We start from the raw sequence: 25,270 nt of genomic DNA on the forward strand, positions 1-25,270 counted from the left end.
CAACTGTTTGCTTGATTAAGTGCTTATCATTTACCAGGCACAGTTCTCTTATATATACTAACTCATTTGATCTTTGCAGTAACCCTTAAGAGAGCACCATCATTATTCTTATTTTCAGATGATACACCTGAAGCACAGATAAATCAAATTGGCTACAGTCACATGGCTAGAAAATGGCAGAGCCAGGAAAATAACACAGAATTTCATGAACACTGTATTTATTACTCCACCATATTCAGTGTGTCCTGTGCTTTTGGGGTGTTAAAGTAGTGGTGGTGATCATTCTCCTCGTGTCTCAGGTATGTTTTGCATCTGAGCAATAGAATGGGAAAAACGTTTGTTTTTTTTTTTTAAAGAAAATTGCTACTGATTTCCCTTTCTTGTATGCATACACCCATACACATAAAATTTGCCATCTGTTTATGAAAAAGTACAGCTTTAATTTCTTTTTATTGCCAGTTTTCAATCTCTGCCCATCAGAATAGTAAAGAAAGGATTCTCCAAAAAAAAAATGTGCCCCATTATCGGAGCCAGACACAGTTGAGTGTGGGGACGAAACCAGTGCTAGCTGGGAGCAGTGCTTTTTATTTTTTTCCCCCGGGTAACAGTAATGACATGGTACTAATACTTTTTATTAGCAGTAAGACCTCAAAGATTCTCAAATCACTCACTTTTTGAAGCTGTCATTATCCCACGAATCCCTTTGGCTCCAGAGAACAGGACAAAGAAGAGGAATACAGCCTAGGGGATAGCTTAACGTGTCATGTTTGATTTCTTGTAATTAACTTTATCATTTAAAAAGGCATCATGTATTTTTATACTTTTTGAATTTGGCCAGGTCTCATGGGGATGATAGTGGTCTAGATAGTTCATGTTAGTAGTGATAAAAAATTAGGAGCCACCATCAAAAATCAAACATTACATTTTAAGTATTGGAATTAGGAGGTTTTTACCTTTCAGGACTCATAGACGGAAGCTACTGTTGCTATAGAAATGATTTTCCACCTACATATAATTTGTGTTTGAGACAATTTTTTCTTAAACACATTTTTAAAACTATAAAATGAATAAGCGTAGGCATCACAGCACAGAAATAATTCTTCAGATGGGAGAAAAGCGATTTGTTTTTAATAATATCATGAGTAGAACCATGAAAACCCAACTACAAATCTAATTTTATTTTAAGATATTTCTTTAATACAAGGATTGAAAAATTAAAACAATGTAAATGCCTGTAAGGGGCATGGTACTATTCTGGCAACAAGGAGCTTTTAATAGCAGTGGGCTCTTAAATAGGTTTCGTTTTTTGTTGTTCTTCCTGCTAAACTGCTCTTAAAATGATTATCAGAAAATCGCACTGGAGGTGGTAAGTTAATTCTTTGAATATATTCGCTATATGTGTATATTTCCCCAAGTTCCTAATATTCTGAAAACTTAAAAAAGCAAACATGGGTAGTATCATGTTGCTAATCTTGTTATGATTTGAGTTTTATTTTTAACATATACTTAAATGTTATTTGTTTTTTACTTCATAATAACCAATTATTTCATTTTGTCCTATAGGTGTTTCATGCTCTAAGAAAAACATTGCGAGCTCTTAGAGGCATGGGATTTACACTTGGAAGCAGGCTTAGGGACCGTTCTGCCCAACTTTTTCATTTTATTGACTGATGAGCTGACACTTTGAGAGCTAAGGTGACACCTAGGTTATTCAGCTTATTGTAGCAGAGCTGAGACCAGAATTAGATTTACCCTAGGCCTTTTATTATTTACATGATGCTGTGTCTTTGTTAGCCTCTTCCATACTAGAGGGCCACTTGGTTGTATTTTTATCTGTACAATAGATTTATGTATGTAAACATAAATCTCCATGCAGTCATCTCTGTTGGATTTAGATGAATAAGTTCAAGAATCTAAACAAGCAGTTCATACAACACAGGGAAACTATAGCCAGTCTTCAAAATTGTTTTGTAGTGAGAGAAATTTTATTTGCATATGTAGCATTTTCAAATAGTTGATTCCCATTAAGAAAATAATGAGCAAACTAATATGAAATGTGAATAAAAAATGGGAACAGTGAAAGTCAGACAAAAAGAAACATAAATGGCCAATTTTTTAGAAGCCAGCTGGAATGAGGTATCTTATTCCTGTATCACATTGGCAAAGATTTCAATGTGGGAATATCCCTATGTTAGTGAAGGCAGAGGGAAATAGTTAACTCTCTTTTACTACTGATCGAGTGTAAACTGTGACAATAGTCAAATATAAAATGCTCATTCATCAGTTCTATACCTGGAGATTTATCCTGCAAATTTAATAGTACAGTATTGATATTGAATTGAACTTCCATATTGTTTTTAAGGATGGCCATTGAAATGTTGTTTATACACACAACAAATACAAAATAGCAAAAATAGAAATTAACCAGACTTTTTCAGTTTTATAAATTATGGAACAGTAGAATATATGTAGCAATAGATTTGTATGTGCTAACATCTGATATTAAGAGGAAAAAAGCAAGTTTTAAAGCATGTTATATACTAATAAAGTTTTTATTTATTTATGCTTTTCTATATAAAAATTCTGGTAGGACACAAAAGAAAATGTTAGCAATAATTACTTCCAGGTTTTATTGGGTTTTGATATGGATGCAGCGGAAGAGATTTTCTTTTACACTTTAAATCCTTTGTAGTTTGTGGGAAAAAATTTTATATGTGCACTATACACATGTATTAGTTTTGTTAAGAAAATTTGAAACAGTAAAGTGTACATACATTGTTAAAACTCTTTTGCTTAGTAACTGTGACTGAAGAAATCTTTCCCTTATTTTGAAATAATTTTGAAAAGTTTGTTCTTGATTTCTTTATAATTTAAATTCTCTTAAACAAACATATTTAGTACCAAGATACAATTAAAGTATATTGGGAGTCAACCAACAAAGTTTCACAATCAATAGGATTCTGCCCGGGTTGTACCCCACACCTCAGTATTCATTCAGGAAGATAGGTTTGCCTAAGAAATATGTATTAAAAGCCAGAAGGTAATCCCTTTTGAATTCTGTAATTCTATTTCTGGGTCTAGATGTTAAAAAAAATTAAATAACCTTCAAAATAGTGAGAAGTGAATATAACACAAATGTCTAACAATTGACTTATTTTATTAAACCATGAGATAACAAGATACAATGTTGTATAGCTTTGGAGGGAGTTCTCCAGACACTCTCTCTCTCTCTCTCTCTGTCCCCCCCCCCTTCCTCCCTCCCTCTCTCTTCCTCCCTCCCTCTCTCTCTATTATTTAAAATAAATAAGAAAGTAGATAAGTAATTTTTTTTTTTAAGATGGAGCCTTATTATATGCCCAGGTTGGAGTGTAGTGCTGTTCGCGGGCACAATCCCTCTACCGATCAGATCAGCACAGGAGTTTTGACCTGCTCTGTTTCCAGCCTGGGCCAGTTCACCACTCCTTAAGCACTCTGGTAGTCTCCCGCTCCCATCAATATGCTGAACTTAGTACGGGCACGCTATCAGCATAGCATGCTGCAGCCCGGAACTTTTGGACTCAAGCAGTCCTCCAGCTTCAGCTTCCTAAGTAGCTGGGACTATAGGCGTGAGCCACCATGCCTGCCTTTCTCTTCATTAACAGAGAAGATTAGGAAGTGTTGTAAAGATATTAAGTCTTGTACAAACTGAAGTGCTTTCCTTGTTAGAAGCTTAGGTATAGGAAAGAAAACTGAAGAGGAAATCACCTTCTTATTTTGAGACATAAGGCATTTTTTTTAACTTTCTGTATTAACTTAAATTGACAAATAATATATATATCATATGCTACATAATGTTTTGAAATATGTATACCCTGTGGAATGGCCAGATCAATCTCATTAGCATATGCATTACCTCACATATTTATCTTTTTTTCTTTTGAGACAGAGTCTCACTCTGTCGCCAGGCTGGAGTGGAGTGGCGCGATCTTGGCTCACTGGAACCTCTGACTCCCTGGTTCAAGCAATTCTCTCTCCTGCCTCGGCCTCCTGAGTAGCTGGGATTACAGGCACGCACCACCACGCCCAGCTAATTTTTGTATTTTTAGTGGAGACAGGGTTTCACCATGTTGGCCAGGATGGTCTTGATCTCCTGACCTCGTGATCTACCCATCTTGGCCTCCCAAAGTACTGAGATTACAGGCGTGAGCCACCACGCAGGGCCCACATATTTATCTTTTGTTTTTGTGGTAAGAACACCTAAAATGTGTCTTATCAGTTTCCAAGAATACAATACATTGTTATTTATGTAGCTTTTAAAAATATTGAACATAGAGATATGTTAATTAATGATGTGTTAAAAATACAATACAAAATAGTACTAGTGATTACAATTATTCTTTTTGAGTGCATATGACTACCAGACACGTGGTAGAAACCAGATTTCATGTATTATCTGTAATCCTCATAACAGAACCTATAAGGAAGATGATATTTCATTTGATAGATAAGGAAACTAAGGATGAGGGAGGCTAAGCAGTTGTTATGCAGACGAGTTTCATTTTGAAAGGGTCAAAGCCTTTGGATCAGTTCCCACTGCAACACATCTAATACACCCACAGTGCCGTGTTGTCCTTCGGGAAGAAGTTTTGTGCTCTTCTTTTGGTAATATTGCTCAAATGATCATAATAATTTTAAAGCACACCAGGAGTTGACCTGGAGCCTGTTTGAACTATGGCATGCCCAAGTAGTGGTTTCCTTTATACCTCATTTCCAGTTTATAGTTGAGGATAATCAGTCCTGTGCTATGTATTTATTTACTTCAATAAGTTATAATTTATAGGTGCATTTTTAATTCTACGGATCAGTAAGAGGTGATTTCCCTACTCAAAAATACTTGATTTGGCTTTCTAGTGGTAGGAATATTTTCTGCCATTATTACTTTTCTGTGATGTAGGCAGTGCTGATGATCAGCTTCTGTGTGACTAATTGGATAGCTCTGTGAGTTCACTGTGGAAATGTAAACTCTAGCTTTGAAATTGAGCATACTGTTCCTTATGGCAGTTAAGGCTGTGATGTTAGCGTCATCATCTTCGTACTCCTGCACACAACTTCCACCGCTCCTGGTGTGCTGTGATTAGGTTTCTGGAACCATTGAGCACTCACCCCCACCCACGTTTCAGAAATCTCCTTGGTCTGTTATTCTAGTGTGCTGCCCAAGTATTGTCATTTCCTTTGTGTGCTGTGACGTGAAAAAAATTGAGGATGCATTCACTGGTAGCAAGCCACATATTTATAAATGAGTACTACACAGAAATTGGTTTGATTTTTCTCTTGTACATTACATTTTGTTCAGAATTCATTATTCCCTAGGTAAATGCAGGAGAGATCGCTGAAACATCAAACTGATCCCATCATTAAAGACCGTAGCATATTCAGGGATTATGCCAGCATAATTTTGTAGAAAATAAAAGAAGTCACAAGTTAGAGAGACAGGTGCAGCATTGCAGCTACACAAAGTGGAGCGTGCAGTTTTCCAAGTAGGTAGTTAATTTTATTATTAGTTTTCGTGATTGAAGTAATAACATTGATAAAATGAAATAAGTTAAAATATGACAGTGTTGGGAAAATGTAGAATGATAATACTCTGTAGCTCTTGAGAACCTGCTTACCTCTTTCTAGTGAGAGATCCAGGATTTTTCTGGTTGATAGAGATCTGTCCTGGGCAGAAAATGGCAAAACTGAGATTCAGCTCATGACTTCATTGCTTTTATTGTGTCCTTAGTCTGCCTTACTGGGTGTTAGTTTCCTTAATCCCTACAGAGGAGTTGTGGGCTAATATGCAGTGATGTCTGTGGATTGATTTCTTTAAAACAACAACAAAAATAAAAAACAAACAACTCTCAAAACACAAAGTAGTAGAAGTAGAAATATTTATAGTGGCTGGTGGAGTGTTGGATATGTCAGTCTAATTTGTTGAAACCTAGAAATCGTGTATGTCCTAGTTGGTTTATTCTACTTGGGATTAGAAACCAAATGCTTAGGGTAAAGGAGGAGAGATTCTGCATTTGTTTTATTTTCATTGCAGATACACATTACCTCTTTCAGAAATTCCTGAGTCATACATGATTACATTATGTTTTTATGCGAGACATTTAATTCCTTTGCACTGGGAAATTAGTTTTTCAGTTGCAGTTTTTTAAAATGTGGAATTGACTGCTTTATATAACAATTGTTTAATGCTCTTTTTATTATTCCATTTTTGATCCCATAGGTTGTTGTTAGGGCCTCTGTTTAACAGTATGTATTATTTATATTGAAACAGAAGAAACAGTTGTGTCACACTGTGAGCTCAATTTTATGAATTTATGCATAAGGCTAAGGACTGGAGGGGAACCTGAAAAAAACAATTGAACAAAAGAATGAAGTGTTGGCCAGGCGTGGTGGCTCACACCTGTTATCCCAGCACTTTGGGAGGCTGAGGCGGGCAGATCACCTGAGGTCAGGAGTTTGAGACCAGCCTTACCAACATGGAGCGAAACCCCGTCTTTACTAAAAAATAACAAAATTAGCCTGGCGTGGTAGCACATACCTGTAATCTCAGCTACTCGGGAGGCTGAGGCAGGAGAATTGCTTGAACCCAGGAGGCAGAGGCTGCGGTGAGCCAAGACTGCACCGTTGGACTCCAGCCTGGGCAACAGGAGATAAACTCCGTCTCAAAAAAGAAAAAACTAAAACAGTGAAGTGTTAGTTAAATATAAATGTTTAGAGTGTAAATTTTTCCCTGGTATATGGGGGAGAGGTGGGTTTATTGCAGTAATTACAGGTGAGTTAATTAAGTAGCTGAAAGTTAGCCTCTCATTTGTAAAGACACACAATAATAACCTTTTTCAGCTAAAAATTAGAGATACTGAAAAAAAATTAGAAAAATATTTTTTAAAGAGAAAGGGTCTCGCTATATTTCCCAGGCCGGACTTCAACTCCTAGACTCAAGATATCCTCCTGTCTCAGCTTCCTGAGTATCTAGGACTACAGGCATGTGCCATGCACCACCACGCCTGGCTAACAGGATAAATTTATATGAAAAGACTTGTAAACAAAAGTCTTTCAGGCTGCTCTCAAAACACACACATGATTAATGATACTTAGTTTTTGTACCTTGTATCAAGGTGCAGTATGCTGGTGATTATTTTTTAGAGCACGGAAATGCCAGCGGTAGTAAGCAAATCTCAAACTGTCAGCTTAGAGGTTTATTGTGCGTGTCTGCTCTTTGAGTCTAAAAGGGATTAACAGCTGAATATAGACTTTAAATCACTGTTGGGATTTAAATTTTTACTCTGAAAGACTAGGTCATTTGACAGTAATCAAGGGTATTTTCATTCTCAAGACTGTTTTGCAGGCCCAGCAGAAAACCCCTCTATTTAACCCATGAGGGGAGTCATCCTCAGGGCTGAGGCATATGAAATCTGGGGTACTTCACACAGAAAAATAATAAAAATGTAGGGGGATTTGCCTTGTGGTTGAATCCAGGAAGTTCTAAATTGGCAATAAGCAGATAGGGAACAATTTTGTCAGATACTGTGGATTAATGGTATTTAAAAGGCACCTTGTTATTATTTTTGATGCACAAATAATTTTACACCTGCAAGTATATTTTAGAAATTCACCAATATGATGACTAATTATTTGGCCAAAAAAAATTGACAGTGATTGTTGCAATTATATCTCTAAAGACCCATGCAATACAATGGTGATTTAAAATAAGTTGGTCATATGAGTTTTTAAAACTGCATTGTTTGTTATAGAAGTAATATAAATATTTAAAAAATATATATCTTTGAAATATATAGTGTTTTTTTTTTTAAACTGTATTCCAAAGCCGATTCCTGAGACTGTGCTTTATATGCACCTATGGCTCCTAAAAAACATCAGCCACAGCTTCAAGCCTAAGCTCACCTGAGACCCAAGTCAGACACCTCTGGTGTGGAGCCTGGGGATCTGTTTTTAAAGAACTCCACAGTGCACAGTCAGCGTTCAGAACCACCATTCTAAAGTTTTATATGTTTCACATGGATAGGCAGATAGTTGAAATTGTAAAAAAAAAAAATCAATTTTGATTCTCTAATATAATGGAAAATATCAGATTAAAAAGAACTCTATAGTAATATTTCACTATTTACTTGAGATGACCTGAACTAGGTATAACGAAATGGAAGACTATAGCACATTGGATAGCCACAGACCAGTACTGGTATGAATTAGAATTGAATTCTGCTTAGATTGTAAAGGAACTTAAATTTAGCACTAAGATAAGATTATTAAAGGAAAATAATGTGATTAAATGAAGTAGAACAACAGTACCTAAAATGTGTTATCTTTTAAAGTTTTTGAAATCTCTTGTTGAATAAAGCACAATAATTGTATAGCATTGAAATAAAGATTTTGAAGTCTTACTATACCACTAACTCAATATAGTAAAAGGTGATGCTGAAAAAACATTAATGTGGCTGTATTGGTTATTTTGATATTTTAAAAGGCCCTTTAGGGCCGGGCATGGTGGCTAACACCTGTAATCTCAGCAATTTGGGAGGCCTAGGCGGGTGGATCACTTGAGGTCAGGAGTTTGAGACCAGCCTGGCCAACATGGTGAAACCCCGTCTCTACTAAAAATACAAAAAATTAGCCGGGTGTGGTTGCAGGCGCCTGTAATCCCAGCTGCTCGGGAGGCTGAGACTCGAGAAGTGCTTGAACCTGGGAGGCAGAGGTTGCAGTGAGCCGAGATCGCGCCACTGCACTTCAGCCTGGGTAACAAACAGAGTGAGACTCTGACTCAAAAAAAGCCCCTTAGAGAACAAATTATTAATCTAAGACAACTAAGGTAAGGTAATATGTAATGTCAAGGATGTTTTTGCTGATTGGGACAATTTGTATTCAACTGCAATTCGACTACATTCATTAGCTTCATCAGAAATAAAACTGAGGATTATGTGTCTAGATCTGGGTGAGCTCAAAGATGATTACTGCTACATAGTCCTTGCTCTCAAGAGATTATATATTACATAATTTGCTTTCTATCTTATGGTTTCAGTAGTTATTTTTTGCAGCAAACAGTTATGTTTTTAAAGGCAGCAAAAATTTATGTTGTTGGATTATTATTTATTTTTACTTTTTAAGACTTATTTATATACCAGTTAAAGCCCAGAAAATTAGTCTTGAGCAAGAGTTAACACATGCTCCTAAAATTTTAAGTTTTTTGTTTGGCCAGATGAGGGCACTTTTTCTTTACATTTCTAGAATTTGAGCTGTGAAGCAGATTGTTTTTTCGCATCCAAGCGATTTCTTTCTTTCTTTTATTATTGCCAGTGAGACAGTTTTGGCATTTTTGATGTTTTGATTGTGCTGTATTCTCATAGATTAATCCTTTCCATCAATCCTTTCCTAAAGGAAAAGCTTCAGTTTCTTGCAAAGGTGTTATATATGGGAACTTTAAAATGAATGACAAAATTTAATGGAACCAAGGTGGTTTTAAGAAAATGTCCATGTTATTTGTAATTTTGCTTATAGTTAATAATGGAAGTTGAAATGTACTTTTAACTTAATTTGAGTACTCTAACAATAGCAAGACGAAGTAGCATTGACTTGACCCTCCTCTTCTCCCTTACCATATTTCTAGTGCCTGCTTTACATTGAATTAATGTTGCCTTGCATTATTGCCGTCAGAATTATACAGAAGTAATGGAGAAGAGATAAAATACCAGAAACATTTTGTCTGCTGCTTAGAAATAAACAAAAATAAGTATAAGTACTGAACCCAACAAGTATAATATTAGAAATACAGCATATTTAACTTTCTTATTTGCTGTCAAATGCCAGACTGAATAGGATAAAGTTTCTAAGGTTATGTGTAATATACTAAAACAACACAGACTGCAACTATTTGGTGTCAGTGTGAACAGTCTTAAGAAGAAAATCAAAGAGAATAATGTTTAAACATCCCACAAAACAAAGCTGTTGTCATTTCGTCACAGATGAACAAAACAAGTTTATGTTTTTTGAAAGTTAAATTTCTGAAGAGCAATGAAACAGAGCTGTTGCTAATTAAAGTTTAAAAACCAGTAGTGAAAATAAACACCAAAACATGTTTAACTTAAAGGAGATTAAAAGGAGAGTGGGGGAAACAGCAAGGATGAATTCAATGTGCAAGTTTGTTTAAAATTATATACAACTTAAGGAGTCATGAAAAGGAAATATTATTGTATTTTACATATATAGATAGATGAGTATAAATAGTATCTCCCTTGTATAGATTAAAGAAAGCTGTTATCATTATCAGCTGACTCTGGAAAGAGGTGTCAGCTTAGTGAAGCCAGCAAACCTTAGTTTCCTCTGAGTGCCAGAGAGCCACTGTTATCATATTCTCTTTCATGAGCACCAAATGTGCTTTAGGTACTTTTCCTACATGTTCACTTATTATCAACAACCCTGTGGGATAATTATTAGTATTATCATTTTACAGGTGAGAAAATGTAGAATATTAAGTAGTATGTTTAGTGTCACAGAAACCGATAATAATGAATTTCTCAAACCAAAATTCAGATTGTAATGACACTTTAATGTTAAGAGGCATGTCACTGAGAAGCAAGTGGTTTGGGTTTCCATGATTGAGTTAGTTGTTTTCAGTCTGCTCTGCCCCACAAGGCCATCTCTTGGTGTTTCAAGGAACAGCAGCTGGGTTGCTTGATACTTACAAGGAAAGATTTTTTTATTTTCTTTCTTTTTTTATTTTTTGAGATGGAGTCTTGCTCTATTGCCCAGGCTGGAGCACAGTGGCGCGATCTTGGCTCACTGCACCCTCTGCCTGCCAGGTTCAAACGATTCTCCTGCCTCAGCCTCCCGAGTAGGTGGGACTACAGGTGTGCACCACCACGCCCAGCTAATTTTTGTGTTTTTTTGTAGAGACAGGGTTTCACCATGTTGGCCAGGCTGGTCTCGAACTCCTGACCTCAGATTATCCACCTGCCTTAGCCTCCCAAAGTGCTGGGATTACAGGCATGAGCCACTGTGCCTGGTCTTATAAGGAAAAATTTGTTAAGGCCTCTACAGAAACCACATCTGGTGCCTATGGATGGACTGTTGTTTTTAGTCCTTTGGAGGAACAAAGTTTCCTAGTGTTTAATATCTATTATTATTATTTTAAAAGTAATTTTAAAAATCCTCAGGGAATGGCTATGAAAAAGATAAGAAGAAAGTAGTGATTTTTAAATTTTCATTCTATTCCCTGACTTTTTGCTGTATAAGTTTTGGTAGCAGTCTTGTTGCCTAGACCTTATTTATCAAGCCATAGTCTATTTGAATAGTAAACCCCCAAAAATCTGGTTTTATGGCTGACAGATCTTTAATAAAAATGAATCCCTCTGCCCCTTTCTCATTAAACATTTGCTGGGGACTTTTTATGTACTGGCTATTTGTACTTGGCATGTAGGATGTACATGTGAGATACAGCTCTGCCCTTGCTAGTGAGTTTATATTCTCGTGTAAGAGCTCAGTAAGTAAGCTAGTCATCACAATGAAATGGGATAAGTACTATGCCGGTGAGTAGGGTGCTGTGAAAGCATACCCCTGTCTTGTGAAGAGAGAGGGGAAGGAAGGCTTCATGGAAGACAGAATGTCTGAATGATCAGATTATTTCACAGATAGATTGAGAGGTAGGAAAGGCTGATTTTGTTGAAGAGAATAAGTGATGTTTGTTTTGAATATTTTGGGTGTGGCTCTAGGTTTTGAGATCTACACTTGGTTTTTAAAAATGCGGGAATGGAATTTTTCAAAGAATTTTTAGCCTGGAAATGAATATTTGAGAGTTATTTGAATAGAAGTGATAAGACAGAAAAAGAGGAGAGGACACTGGGGAATACCTATAAAAATCAGAGAGGTAGAACTCCGCTAATGCAGGTCCTGGAAGCCACAGTCAGAAGACAAAACAGTACTTCAAGAAGTGATTGTTATATAGTCGGTGGAGGCAAATGCAGTGCTTACAAGTTGAGGAAGCAGAGTAAGGCACTGCATTTGATTAAGGTATCAGTTACTTGTGAGCAATATAGTGCAGGGTTAGATTTAAATAGACATTTTAGAAATGTACTTCTCTATACCTTTTTTTTTTTTTTCTTTTAACGTTGGTTCTTCACTTTGGAGAGGAGATTAATGGACCTCTTTGAAACTGTGATACAGAGATGGCGTACATTTCTTTTGTGCCCTGTCCATCCTCTGTTTCTTCTGAGAATCTAACTCACATTTACCTTGGAGAAAAACTCCTTATTCAGTACTTGTTATTATACTCAGGTCTGGTCAGTATTTGTTCCATACCTCCTGATCCTGTCATTGACCAGGGTGTGCACATTATGTAAGCTGGACCAGTAATACTAGATCCTGGGACTTTCCTTAAGCTCTGGAGAACGAGAATGTCTTATGTTGGATTTGAAGCTGTAAAGATGTCAGCCTAGAGCTGTCCTCATGGGGCAATAACAGAGAGAAAGACAGAGAGAGGAGGGGTAGGGATGGCCTGGGAGGAGGAGAGAGAAGGGTAGGAGGTAAAGAACAGAGACAGATAGATACACACTTTATCATATTAGTTGAGTCTCTGGATCTAGCCGTTCCTGAATCTACTCCTGAACTTTTAAATTAATTGAACCAATACATTCCCTCCTTTTGTTTAAGCTAATTTGAATTGGATTTTCTGTTATTTGAGGCTGGAAGAGTCCCATTCCCATGAAGAATGCCTGTGTACTTAACATATCTTAAAGAATGCAAATAATTCGGGAGTCTCCGTATCTGTAGGGGCCCAATGAAACAAAAAGTAATGAAGATCAAGTTGTTCCAAGAATAGCCATTAACTAATTAATAACACACACATACATATAAAATCTTGTTATTTATTGTAGTTGAGGGGATGGGATATTTTTATTAATGCCTTTTAGATTAATCAAGAATTAACACATTTATCTTCTTCAGTCTCTTTCATAAGAATATCCTTTGCGAAATATTTGGATTGCATTTCATTTGTTATCTGTCTCTCTAGGCTTATAAATATAGTTGCCAACCACATACATGTCTTAGGACTCAGACCATAAACCCATAGATACAACATAATTTGCCAGAGGTCCCATAAAATACTAATAATAAGGCTAGTTGTCCCTGGCTGTAGCTTAGTTAGGTAACTTGAAGAAAAAGGAAAATGGCTGTGCTAATTTTGTTAGGAGTAAGCTTTCAGTTCAGTAGAAAATGACGATATATAGAAATATAATTCAATAAACTGTTTGCTGGGTGGTACCATTAAAAATAACAGAGCAGTTGAGAAGTACTTGATATATAATAAAATATCAAAGGACATTGTCACATCTGCAGTCAGATAATAGGTCTAAGTTAGGTTGGCCACAGTGAGGGTGATTATTTCTTTCTGGGCACTGCACTTGGCAGTAGATGTAGCTCCTGGCAGGTTCACAGTGATGTTCGTTTTGATGAAATAGAACAAGAAAGTTGGATTGTAATAATGTGAATAACTGAAAATGAGCTTGAATTTAGTATACCAAATTTACTTTTTTCTATAGTAATACCAACTACTTTCTAATTAGTAGCTAGAAGAAATGGAGTAAGAGTAAAAAGTTTAGATTGAAATTGAGTCCAGTCTACATTCCCTCTGGTCATGTTTTTTTGAAACTGACCCAAAGCTCTCAACCTCTTGTTTTTTGCTTTCTTCCTTTTTTAGAATACCATTTATGATTCGTATCCACCCCTTGAAGTCCTATATTCTAACTGAGCTTTCATCTATAAGCTTTTTTGGGCATTGTATGCAGAGTTTAATAGCTTCCTATTTATTAAGAAACATTCCTTTCTCTCTTTTTGTGCAGAATTTATATTTTATTCCTTCTAAATGCTTTGTTAAATCAGAAGGTCGAGGAATAACAATATGCTGTTTCTGCCCTCTGGTGGTTGAAAGAGATGTTGTAAATAAGTAATTACAAAGATGTGTGTCCTATGACTCTAACCACCTATGGCATTATAGTTTCTTTTATTCCACCTGCATTTATTGGTCCACTGATGTATCAAGCATGTAATGAGCATCTTCTATATGACTGTCTTTATCAGTACTCTAAAGTGCCTTGTCTAGTAGCATTCTGGCCATTAGAAACAAGTTAACATATGTGAGGTCTTACAAATGAAGTTCCAAAAGCCCGCTTTTGCTATGTCTAGATCTGACTTTTTGCACTCCAGGTTTGGATTGCAAAGTGTTTTCCTATCTAAATCTAAAATTTCTAGATACACTGAACTTAATTGGTAGTACACATGGTGAATGAAAACTGAGGAAATATTGTGTCTTAGTCAACAGTAAGTATTTAATATCTCAGTTTCTGTGAGTCAGGAATTATGGAAGTGACTTAGCTGGGTGGTTCTGACTCAGGTTCTCTTAGGAGATTATAGTTAAGATGTTAGTCTTAATTACAGTTAAGATGCAGGCTTGTCTGGGACTAGAGGAACTGTTTCCAGGTTGATCCAGGTTGTCAGCAGTTGGCTTCAGTTCTTCAGTCATGGTGCTTGGCTTTACCCCTAGTGAGTGATGCAAGAGAAAGCAAAGAGAAGCCACAAGGGCTTCAGTGACCTAGCTCAGAGGTCAAGTTTTGCCATTTCTGCAATATCCTGCTGGATATAAAGTCAGATCTTTTTAGTGTGGAAGGCACTAGAATATACATAAGTTCTGTATTCCTATCTGATGATTTTAAATGGAACACTTAGAGAAGTAGGAAAAGAATGGTAATTGAGATGAATGAGTGTTTCTACCTTACTGAGGTGTAGAACCCATAAAGGTAACATACAAGAACATATTTTTATGAAAATGAAACTAGACCATTTTAATTTTTTTTAAATGTGATCTGTTTCAATTTATGTTTCTTTCCCAGTTGGGTGAGAAACATTTCTTCTGATAGAGTGCCTAGTAAGTGGTGGCTGACCAAGCTTCACAGAAACGACTACTTGTTTGCTAAGATTCTTTGACAAATTACTTACATATTTGTGTTTTTTTCTTCAAGCAATGAAAACCATTTTTGGTCTGCCACCTGTCAGAACATTGCCATTCTCATCAAGGTCATTATGAAAAATAGAAAAAAATGAAGTCGATTGGGTGGTAAGGAAAGTGTGGCCACTTCACACATATGCAGGTTTGAACATTACTAGGTTGTCGAGAGCAGGTACAAATAGAGTTGAGTGTAAAGAAGTGTCCAGACTAGAATTTTACTTTAACATTAAGGACATAAGGACTTTGAAGTAGAATTAGAGAGGCAATTTAAAGTTACCAATCCTCTCTGCTCCTACCTTCCCCCAAAATTGTTATTTCCCTCCTCTTTCTTTCATCCTATCTTAATACATTTTTTTCATAAATAAAATCTGTTTTCAGGTCAGCATGTTATTTTCACTTTGAAAAGACAAAAATTATACTTCTAGTGTAATGAATGTATGAGAAAGAAAAATATAGGAAGATAAGAATTTAAAACATTAAAATTTCATTAATCTGTCTTTCTTATAAAGATTTCAATCATACTAGATTAGAAATGATGTTCCTGGTTCTGAAATTTTATTGATGCTTCTGGCAATGGCCAACTTAGGGTAAATATTTCAACGGAATAACTGTATCAGACCATGATGCTTGTTTACCTTTAAGGTCTTATTTTGCAGATTCAACTTATGAAAGTACTGTATTAATAAACTTGTAATCCCTAAAGACAAAAGAACAGATTTATAATACATATTATGTTGATTTAGATTCTATTCCTTTTTCAAATTAAATTCATTTTTTATTTTACCTTGTCATTGTCTGTTTGCATTTATAATTTATGTGTAAAGGCATTATATATACTTAATGGTAAATGGGATTCTATGTAAAAGAAAGCCTTTCAATGACCAATGTTTATTGAGCTTTTATTATACACCAAGACCTCTGGTAACTTTTGGGGTCACAGTGATGAATAAAACAGGCACTGTCCCTGAATTCTTGCAGCTGTCAACATAGAGCAAAGATAGACATTAGACAAGTTTTTACACAGGTCAATAAAGTGTGTTTAAATGGATTGAACCTGAGACTGGACATATATTTAGTTTGCCAGAGAAGAACCTTCTAGGCTGAAGACACTCACAGGGTCTAAAAGAACCCAGTGTGCCTGGAACTAGGCAAGCAAGATGGGGTCCCCCAGCCATGGCTGGTGAGGGGGACCGGGGCCACACTGTGCAGGACCTGGTAGCTTCATTGAAGTCTTGGCATTTTTTGGAGAATTAAATGATGTGAGAATTAGAGTAGAAACAAGGAGAATAGTTAAGAAGCTATTGCATTTGTCTAAATGAAGAAAGATGGTAAATAGATGAAGAAAGTGTCAGCAGAGATGGAGGAAGGTAGACCATTTGAAGTGGAGATTTTGCAGATAGACTACATAGGATTTCTTGGGTTAGAAGAGAGGAATAAATTGCAGCCCGGTGATTCATGCAGCTGAGTGGAGAGTTCATGCTTAGAAATAGGAAAAAATATTTGTTCTTTTGGGGGAAAGGGCAGAGGGTCAGGGAGGAGTTGTGGATTGAAGGTGGGAGATCAACAAGAGATTCGTTTTTGGTAGGTTAAGTTTGAGATGGTTGTGGGAAAGCCAATGGAAATTTCAGGCAGGAAGTTTGGTATACCAGTCTGCAACTCAGGAATGGGTTAGGAAAATAAATTTGACTCATATCAACATATTCATGCTATTCAGACCATTAAACAGACTGCTCTCAAGTCTTGTGTAGACCAATGATAAGGACTAGGGTGACATAACTGCTAAAATTTTATTGACATAAATAACTCCTTTCTGAAAAATTAATAAAAATGGGAATGTTGCTTAGAAAAGGGCTCTTTTGAGAACAGCCAGAATTTTCCTTTCATTAGAGCTTTTGGGATTTAATGCCCCCACTTTCTATTCTTGATCTCATTCTAGTGGAATTTGGTTACTTGCTTTTCTGTGCTTTTCCAAAGACATTAATCTGTTTCTTTATTAATTGTTAAAATCTGCTTACAACATGGTGCTTCTTCATTTCCTCCTTGTGTCATATATTTTAAAAGTTATTATTCAGCTGAGTCTTACTCTTTGAATTCTTACTGTTAGTGTCAGCTTCACTTCACCTTTTGATAGAAAAAACCCAATCTTGAAATCCTCCTTTATCTTGTTAAAAAGTTTTAGGAAATATTTTGTTATATTTACTGGTAATTATATTTTCAGGGATAGAAATACTGGTTTAAAGCTAGGAAAACTTCCTTATGGATAATAATGCCTTTCTCTTGAAGCATTGCAAACAAGTAAATGAATTATCAGTTGGATAAATATTTCCTTTTTTGGTCTTTCAATTCCCCAAATAATTTCTTTTAAAAAATACTCATTTATTCAGGTTAATACAAAGCACTGTGCCAGGTGCTGCAAGAGAGAAGGCTGAGAGATAACTGATTGCATTCAAGATGTGTACTACATGTGTGGCCCTCATCATGAAATCAGAGAGCTTTACATGCTGCGCATGAGTGATAACAATCTAAAAGTCTTAGTGGGAAATATAGTTATTGCTTGGACATTCTAGAGTTAAAAATTAACCTTGAAAGCCCAGCATATCTAATCATTTCTAGCATGTTGGAGAACTGAAGATGATTCATTTAGCCAGAAATTTCAGTTATCTCAGTGTTATTGCAAGTTCCCTATCTGATCTTCCTCTTTTTGCTTGCCTTACTCTTGTGAGACAACCATTAGGTGTGTTTTAAATGGGTTGTCCCAAAGGAGAAGAGACTTTCCTATTCTCAGCCCTCTCAAGATAAGCAGAACTGAGATTGGGAAAAAAGCAACTGAGCCAGAGCCAATTTTCACAGGAATTTAAAAATATCAGTGTGAAAACAAAATGAGCAGTGAAGCCTAGCTATTTAAAGGGCATGCAAAAGAGAAGTTGGAAAAGGAAAATGAGCTGGCAGCTAACTGGACGAGTGTGGTGACTAATTAGTTTCCTATGATGTAAACATATTTGGTATTTTATGTCATTTATTTTAATTTTTTTTGACCATGACTCGCAGTAAGAAATAAATATTATTGGATGACCCACTGTCCACTTTATATAATACTAAAATGAAAATACTTTCTTCCCTTTACCACCTATACCTTCTCTTCTGTTTTGTTATTTTAAAGTACTGGTAGCCAACATCCTGTTAACTGCATTTTATTATCCACTAATGGGTCAGACCAAGATTTAAAAACACAGTGCCCTGTGAAACAGTGAGATTTACATGGGCAAGAATGGGAGTGAAGTAGGGATTATTTCTTGCATATAACTGTGGGTCATAGACCAGTATGTAGAAATCAAACTGTTAATACTTTAATAGCCTGACACACAGCTTCCCACACTGAATGCTTTGAGTTAATGTTGAGTGTTGTTGAATGAACAGCCTAGCATCCATCACTACCATGCAGCCTAATTGGTTGTTGTTGTTGTCAGTCTTGTCCCCTAAACTCATCTTATTGCAATACAGATGATTGTTTTTCAACTGCTGCTGCCAAGAACCAAAATATTCAGTTATGCAAAATAAGATACGTTGTAACCTAATTAGATACAGGAATATCAGCTGTTTTCTCAAATCACGTCTAAACATAATGCAATAATCATTTATTAACATTCCCTGTTCCTGTGAGTCGGGAATTCTCAAGCTGCTTGGTTGGGTAGTTCTGGCTCAGGTTCTCTTACGAGGTTGGATGAGCCTTATGAGCTTAAGGCTTTAGTCTCTGCAAGCTTGAAAGCTCATGCTGGAGGATCACCTGTCTGGCAAGTTGATGGTGGGTGGGTCTCTGCACAAGGCTGCGTGACCCATGACATGGTGGTTGGCTTTGTCCATAGTGACCAAGCCTAAGAGAGTAAGGTAGAAACCGCACTGCCATTATGACTTAGCTTTGGGTGTCACTTTTGTCATATTTTATTGGTGAAAAAGGCCAGCCTTGATTCATTGCAGGAGGGGACTATACAAGGGTGTGTATACCCTTGTATAGTCCGTGTATAGGCTGGGGATCACTGAGGGTCATCTTAGAGGCTTGCTACCGTACTTTAAAAGGATATCTTTATTAACAATTGACTTGAATTTAAAAAAATTTTTAGTATTTTTATTTTTAATTTTAATGAAGGAAAAAGTAAACATGTAAATGCTTGCTTTATTTTTCAATTTTATAAAAGCAGTTAATTACAGAGAAGTGCTGACATTTCTGCTTTTCATAGGAAACTTGGAGAGAAGTCAAAGGTGTAAAAAGGACAAATTTTAGAAAATGAGATTCATGAGGAAAGACTGGTTAAGTTCACTTTAGTTAATGAAATGTGGAATTATGAAAAATTAAATATTAAGGAGAACTCTAATGAAATTATAAGAATAGAAAATAATTTACTCTTGGCCTGGCACAGTGGCTCACACCTATAATCCCAGCACTTTGGGAGGCCGAGGCAAGCAGATCACTTGAAGTCAGGAGTTCAAGACCAGCCTGGCCAACATGGTTGAAACCCCGTCTCTACTCAAAATACAAAAAAAATTTAGCCGGGCGTGGTGGCATTCGCCTCTAGTCCCAGCCACTCGGGTGGCTGAGGCAGGAGAATTGCTTGAACCTGGGAGGTGGAAAGGGTTTCATTGAGCCCAGATGGCACCTCTGCACTGCAGCGTGGGCCACAAAGTCAGACCCTGTGTCTCAAAAAATAAAAAAGAAAAGAATTTATTCTTACTAAAATTAGTAAACCTAATCATTAATAAGTGAAATTGATCTAGTAAATAATTGATCAGAGGCATGTGGTACTAAACTTTTAAGGAGTGATGAGACTATCATAGACATTCTACTTAACTAATACTTTCAATTAGGGGTTAGTAACTGTGGCTTGTGGACCAAATCCAGCCTGCTGCCTGTTTTTGTAAATAAAGCTTTGTTGGAATGCAGCCATACTCATTTGTTTATGTAATGTCTATGGCTACTTTCTCACTATAGCAAAGTTGATAGTTTTGACAGACTGTTGGGTCCACAAGGCCTGAAATATTTACTATCTGGTCCTGTATAGAATAAATTTGTTGACCCCTCTTTCAGATTTTAGACTTTTACATTGTAGATTAGGTTTTGGAGTGTTTATGAGGTGCATAAATCCAAGGACAGTAGCATGTGAGTCAACTTTAAACATAAGAGGGTGCAATGTTAATGTGGTTTTGATTGTTTAAGAAGGAAAGTCTTAATACTTAGAAGAGGGGCAGAATATAGTAAGATTCACAAGAATGATGCTTCATTAGGTAAGACTTTGTTTATTAAGATAATTTATGAGCTTTCAGTAGACCCCATGTTGGGAACACATGAAGCCAATATTTTAAAAGCAAATAATGTTGATTAAATTAGGTTCTTGTGAGAAGGCAGTTTAAATTTTTAATCAATTTCTTACTTCAAATGGAAAGTTAGATATGAATTTTATACTTGTACATTTATTCTGATTTAGAGTTTTGATTTTTCTAATTTGTATATAATCATAGGGTACAAGTGCAGTTTTACTACATTGATATATACTGCATTGTGGTAAAATCAGGGCCTTCAGTGTGCATCTATCACTGGAGCAATGCACGTTGTACCTACCAGAGAGCCTCCCAGCACATCATACCTACCAAGCAACCTCCCATCATCCACCCTTCTCCTACCCTCCCATCCCTCTGAGTCCCTGTATTAGGCCATTCTTGCATTGCTATAAAGAAATATCTGAGGCTGGATAATTTATAAAGAAAAGAAATTTAATTGGCTCATGGTTCTGCAAGGCTGTGCAAGGATGGTGCTGGCATTTACTCTGCTTCTGGGGAGGCCTTGGGGAGCTTTTACTCATGGCAGAAGGGAAAGTGGGAGCAGGCATGTCACAGGGCCAGAGCAGGAGCTTTAAAAGAAAGAATGGTAGGGAGAGAGGTGCCTCACACTTTTAACAACCAGATCTCATGAGAACTCACTCAGTATTGCTACTACAGCACCAAGCCATGAGGGATCCACTGCCATGACCCAAACACCTCCCACCAGGCCTCACCTCCAACATTGGGGATTGCATTTCAGCATGATACTGGGGCAGAACAAATATCCAAATCATGTCAGTCGCCATTGTCCTTCATTCCATACTCTGCTTCCATGTGTACACATTATTTAGCTCCCACTTATAAGTGAGAGCTGCAGTATTTATCTTTCCTGTGTCTGAGTTGTTTCACTTAAGATAATGACCTTCAGTTCCATCCATGTTGCTGCAAAAGACATGATTTTATTCTTTTTTCATGGCCGAATAGTATTCCATTGTGTATATGCACATTTACTTTATCCAGTCCTCCACTGATGGACAGTTAGATTGATTCCGTATCTTTGCTATTGTGAATGGTGCTACAATAAACATACAAGTGCATGTATCTTTATGATATAATGAATTCTTTTCCTTTGGATAGATATCCAGTAGTGGGATTGCTAGATCACCTGGTAGTTCTATTTCTGGTTCATTGAGAAATCTTCATACTGATTTCCATAGAGGTTGTACAGATTTACATCCCTACCAACTGATTTTTTTAAATATGAAAGAATGGTCTGGAGAAATGCCCCTCATTAGTATCCCCCTTTTACCTCTCTGCTGCAGAATGACTTCAGGGGGTACAGGTATTTACAAGTTTCATTATACAGACAAATTGAATATTGAAATTTCTGGGTAAGAGGCACAGATTTTAGGATTCAAAGTTGTATGAACAAGGACAAGTGCTCTAGGGACTTGCAAAGCTGGAATTGGAAATCTCAGATGAAATACATTTCTAGTAGTACCACCAGCATATATTCTACTGAATTGGCTTTGTGATCATCATTAATACCTACTTATTAAAACTAATGAAAAGAGTTTATATCAAATATACTTTAAGGTATAAAAATCAAATTATTTATAGGTAAAGCTGTTTTCTTTAGCATTTTAATTTCAAAACATAAAATAGCTACCATTTATTGGGCATTTATACTGTACCAGACACTGTGTTTGTCACATTTCAAAAATTTTCTCATGGTAATGTTCACAATAATTCTGTAGGGTGAGAAATAGTCTTACCATAGTAAGACTATTCAGTAAACGAAACCTCTGAACCTTGGAGTTCAACTTGCGCAAAGTTCGTAACAGGACTAGGACTTGAACCTGAACCATCACACTCCAGATCTCTCCATACCACACTGCTAGCACATGTGCCTGTCATCTTATTCCTGGCTCCTGTTATTTCCCTTTTTATTTCCTTTCCCTTCCTCCCACAACCCCTTTTTCCCCCATTTCTTTTCTTTCTTTTTAATTGTTAATTACATAACTAATACATGCTTATCAGAACAATTGATATAGCACAAAAGGATATAAAGTAAAGAGACCGGGTGAGTGATAGCTCATCCCTGTAATCCTAGCACTTTGGAAGGCCAAGGCAGGCAGATCACTTGAGTCCAGAGTTCGAGACCAGCCTGGGCAACATGGTGAAACCCTGTCTCTACAAAAAAATACAAAAATTTAGCCGGGCGTGCTGGCACACACCTGTAGTCTCAGCTACTCTGAGGGCTGAGGTGGGAAGATTGATTGAGCCCAGGAGGTGGAAGCTGCAGCAGTGCGCTGAGATTGCGCCATTGCACTCCAGCCTGGGTGAGAGAGAGAGACCCTGTCTCAAAAAAAAAAAAAAAAAGTGAAAGTAGCCTGTATCTAGGCTATTAACATATACCATTCTGTTACCTGCCTTTTAGGTATATATCTATGAGATATATATATATACACATACATACAAAAATAATGTATGTATATCATAGATATCTTCCATGGCAGTGCACACACTTCTGCCTATTATTTTTGACAGCTGCATGATGTGTTCCATACTACAGATGAACTTCAATTTGTGAAGCCATTCTCTATTGATTATTCTGTTTACTTTGGCATCTTTCTCTTTGTTGCAATTAAATAACTTTGTTTAATGAGCATCTGGTGTTTGCCTTACCTACACTAATTGAGATGATTGAAGTGTATCTAGTTTCGGTTTTCAAAAAGCAATAGTTATGTTTTTTTCCATGACATTGAACAGTATTTTATTGAGTCTGATTTCTTGAAGAATATTTTATTTCTACAATGTGAGATCTCATGAGTCTTTTCTAAGCTTTTTGAAAAATCTATCATCTTCCTTTCTCAGTTGTCAACAAAGATTATATTTTATATGTCAGTACTGATTAAGCACTTTTTAAGGATTAACTATTTCAATCAAATGTTTTCAATTAACACATAAAGACAATTTAATAGTAGATTTTTCATAGGTCTTTAGACTGTAAAATCTTGTATATTGTTAAATGCATATAGTGAAAAAATTTGAACCACGAACTGTCAACAAGTAACTTGTAATTTTTCCAATAGAGCATTAAGGTAACTAACATAATTCCTGGTGTCATAAAGAATAAAAAATATCATATCTAGCTAGCAAGAGTGTCTCTTACAAAGCATGAAGAAAACCTACCGATCTCTTGTTCTGAGCAGGTGTGAATAAAAGAGGGACACTGGCAAAGTAGAAAAAGCATAAGCTCCTTCTAATCCCTTCCTGCCATTTCCTAGCAGAGAAACCCTGTTTTACCTTTCCTCATACACAGTATGAATAGTAAAACCTCTGTGACAATATTCCTGTACAAACAAAAGATTATTAATGTATCCACAACACCCAGAGTGGATCTCAATAAATGGTGGCTGCTATCGTGTTGCTGCCAAAGCTGCTACTCTGGCTTATGGGTTTTTAACTTGTTTTCTCTCTTTTTTTTTTTTTAGAGAAATAGAGTAGTGATTTTTCTTTTCATGGTTTATAATTGAATGAGAAAATAAAATGAGTTTTTTGGATTCCAGCACTGATTGACCATGTTGACATAATTAAAATTTTCAAATCCTGTTCACTGGCTGTGATAGAGTAAGAATTTAGTTAAATCCCAAGAGCCAACCTGTCCTATTACCTTGAGAAGTGAATATACCTCCTGCCATCTGTACTTCCTTCCCTGCCCTTCTGTAGAGGTAGCTCTCTTCCCCACTGACTCCACACTGCACTTCCAACACTAGGAACCTCTCTGTTCAGATCTTACTTCACTTCCTGGCAGCATTCAGCATCGTTGAGCCTTAACACCCTTTTCTCCTGACTTCTATGACATCATACCCTTCTGGGTTTCACGCTGCTTTCATGACCATTCCTTTTCTGGCCCTTTTCTCACTGCTGCAATCCTGCTGGTCTCCCATTCAGACCAGTCTCTCATACTGTTCTGGCTATTTTTCAAATATGTCACCAATACTTATTTTGGAAAATGTTATGTATTCCTGCCTCAGGGTCTTAACACTGACCTTTTCCTCTGCCTGTCTTTTTGTTCCCTTTTTGCTCACGTCTCACCTTTTGAATGATGCTTATCCTGACTTCTCTTTAATTTCACTACCGTAACCACACTCCTGAGCCACACTCTGCTTTTTCTTTCATAGCACTTACCACTTTCTAATGTACTACATCGTTTATTGTGTTTGCACTTGTCTTCTCTGATAGAAGCTCCCTGAAGACAAAGATCTGTTTTTCCCAAAGATACACCGAGCATAGGACTAGGCACACAGTTGGCATTGTTGAAGTCACAGAGTCTATCCGGTGCTGTGTGTGTGTGTGTGTGTGTGTGTGTGTGTGTGTTTAAGTCGCCTCGTTCACTTCCAAGGCTCTTTTTACACCGTATGCCAGTCAGCGATAAATCTTCATCTCCACCTCTTTCCTCATCTCCACATTCACTGACCTCTTCATATAGTGTCTAATATACAGTCAGAGAAAACAACTTTGCTGCCTTTGCAGCCTTTCTCAATTTTTCTCTTTCCTTCAGTTAACATCACCCCACCTCCCCTCCAGTCTGTCATCAGTGAGCCCTGCTGACACTTCCTCCCCTCCAAAACGTATCCCAAATCTGCTCACTTCTCTCCATCTCTGCCACACCTCTCGTCTTTGCCACCATCATCTTTCACTCAGATAACTGTGGCAGCCTCTTTGCTTTTCCCCTGCTTCTCCGCTCTTGACCCTTTACAATCCATTCTCCACACTAGCTAGATTCATTTTCTTAAAATATAAAAATGTAATTCAGATCTTGTCAATGTCTTCCAGTGGCTTTCCATAGCACTTAGAATAAAATCCAAAGTTCATTATCTGACTTGTAAGTCTAACCCTAGTTGACTTTTCTAC

General features: G+C 36.7%; 1 protein-coding gene across 28 annotated transcripts in view; it reads left to right on the forward strand.

Annotated features, from left to right (window-relative positions):
- The window catches only part of PLEKHA5 (pleckstrin homology domain containing A5), a 245,546-nt gene that overhangs the window by 42,923 nt on the left and 177,353 nt on the right, over positions 1-25,270 (forward strand). Inside the window, exon 4 of one of the 28 annotated variants that reach the window (XM_034935461.3) lies at positions 119-25,270. This exon is cut by the window's right edge and continues 3,379 nt beyond it. The exons of the other annotated variants lie outside the window; for them this stretch is intronic. Within the exon in view, the coding sequence (XP_034791352.1) occupies positions 119-122 (4 nt within the window). The 3' untranslated portion in view covers positions 123-25,270. The remainder of the gene's footprint in view (positions 1-118) is intronic. 28 annotated transcript variants of the gene reach the window in all.

This window comes from Pan paniscus, chromosome 10 (genome assembly GCF_029289425.2).
Source record: "Pan paniscus chromosome 10, NHGRI_mPanPan1-v2.0_pri, whole genome shotgun sequence".
Classification (NCBI taxonomy): domain Eukaryota; kingdom Metazoa; phylum Chordata; class Mammalia; order Primates; family Hominidae; genus Pan; species Pan paniscus.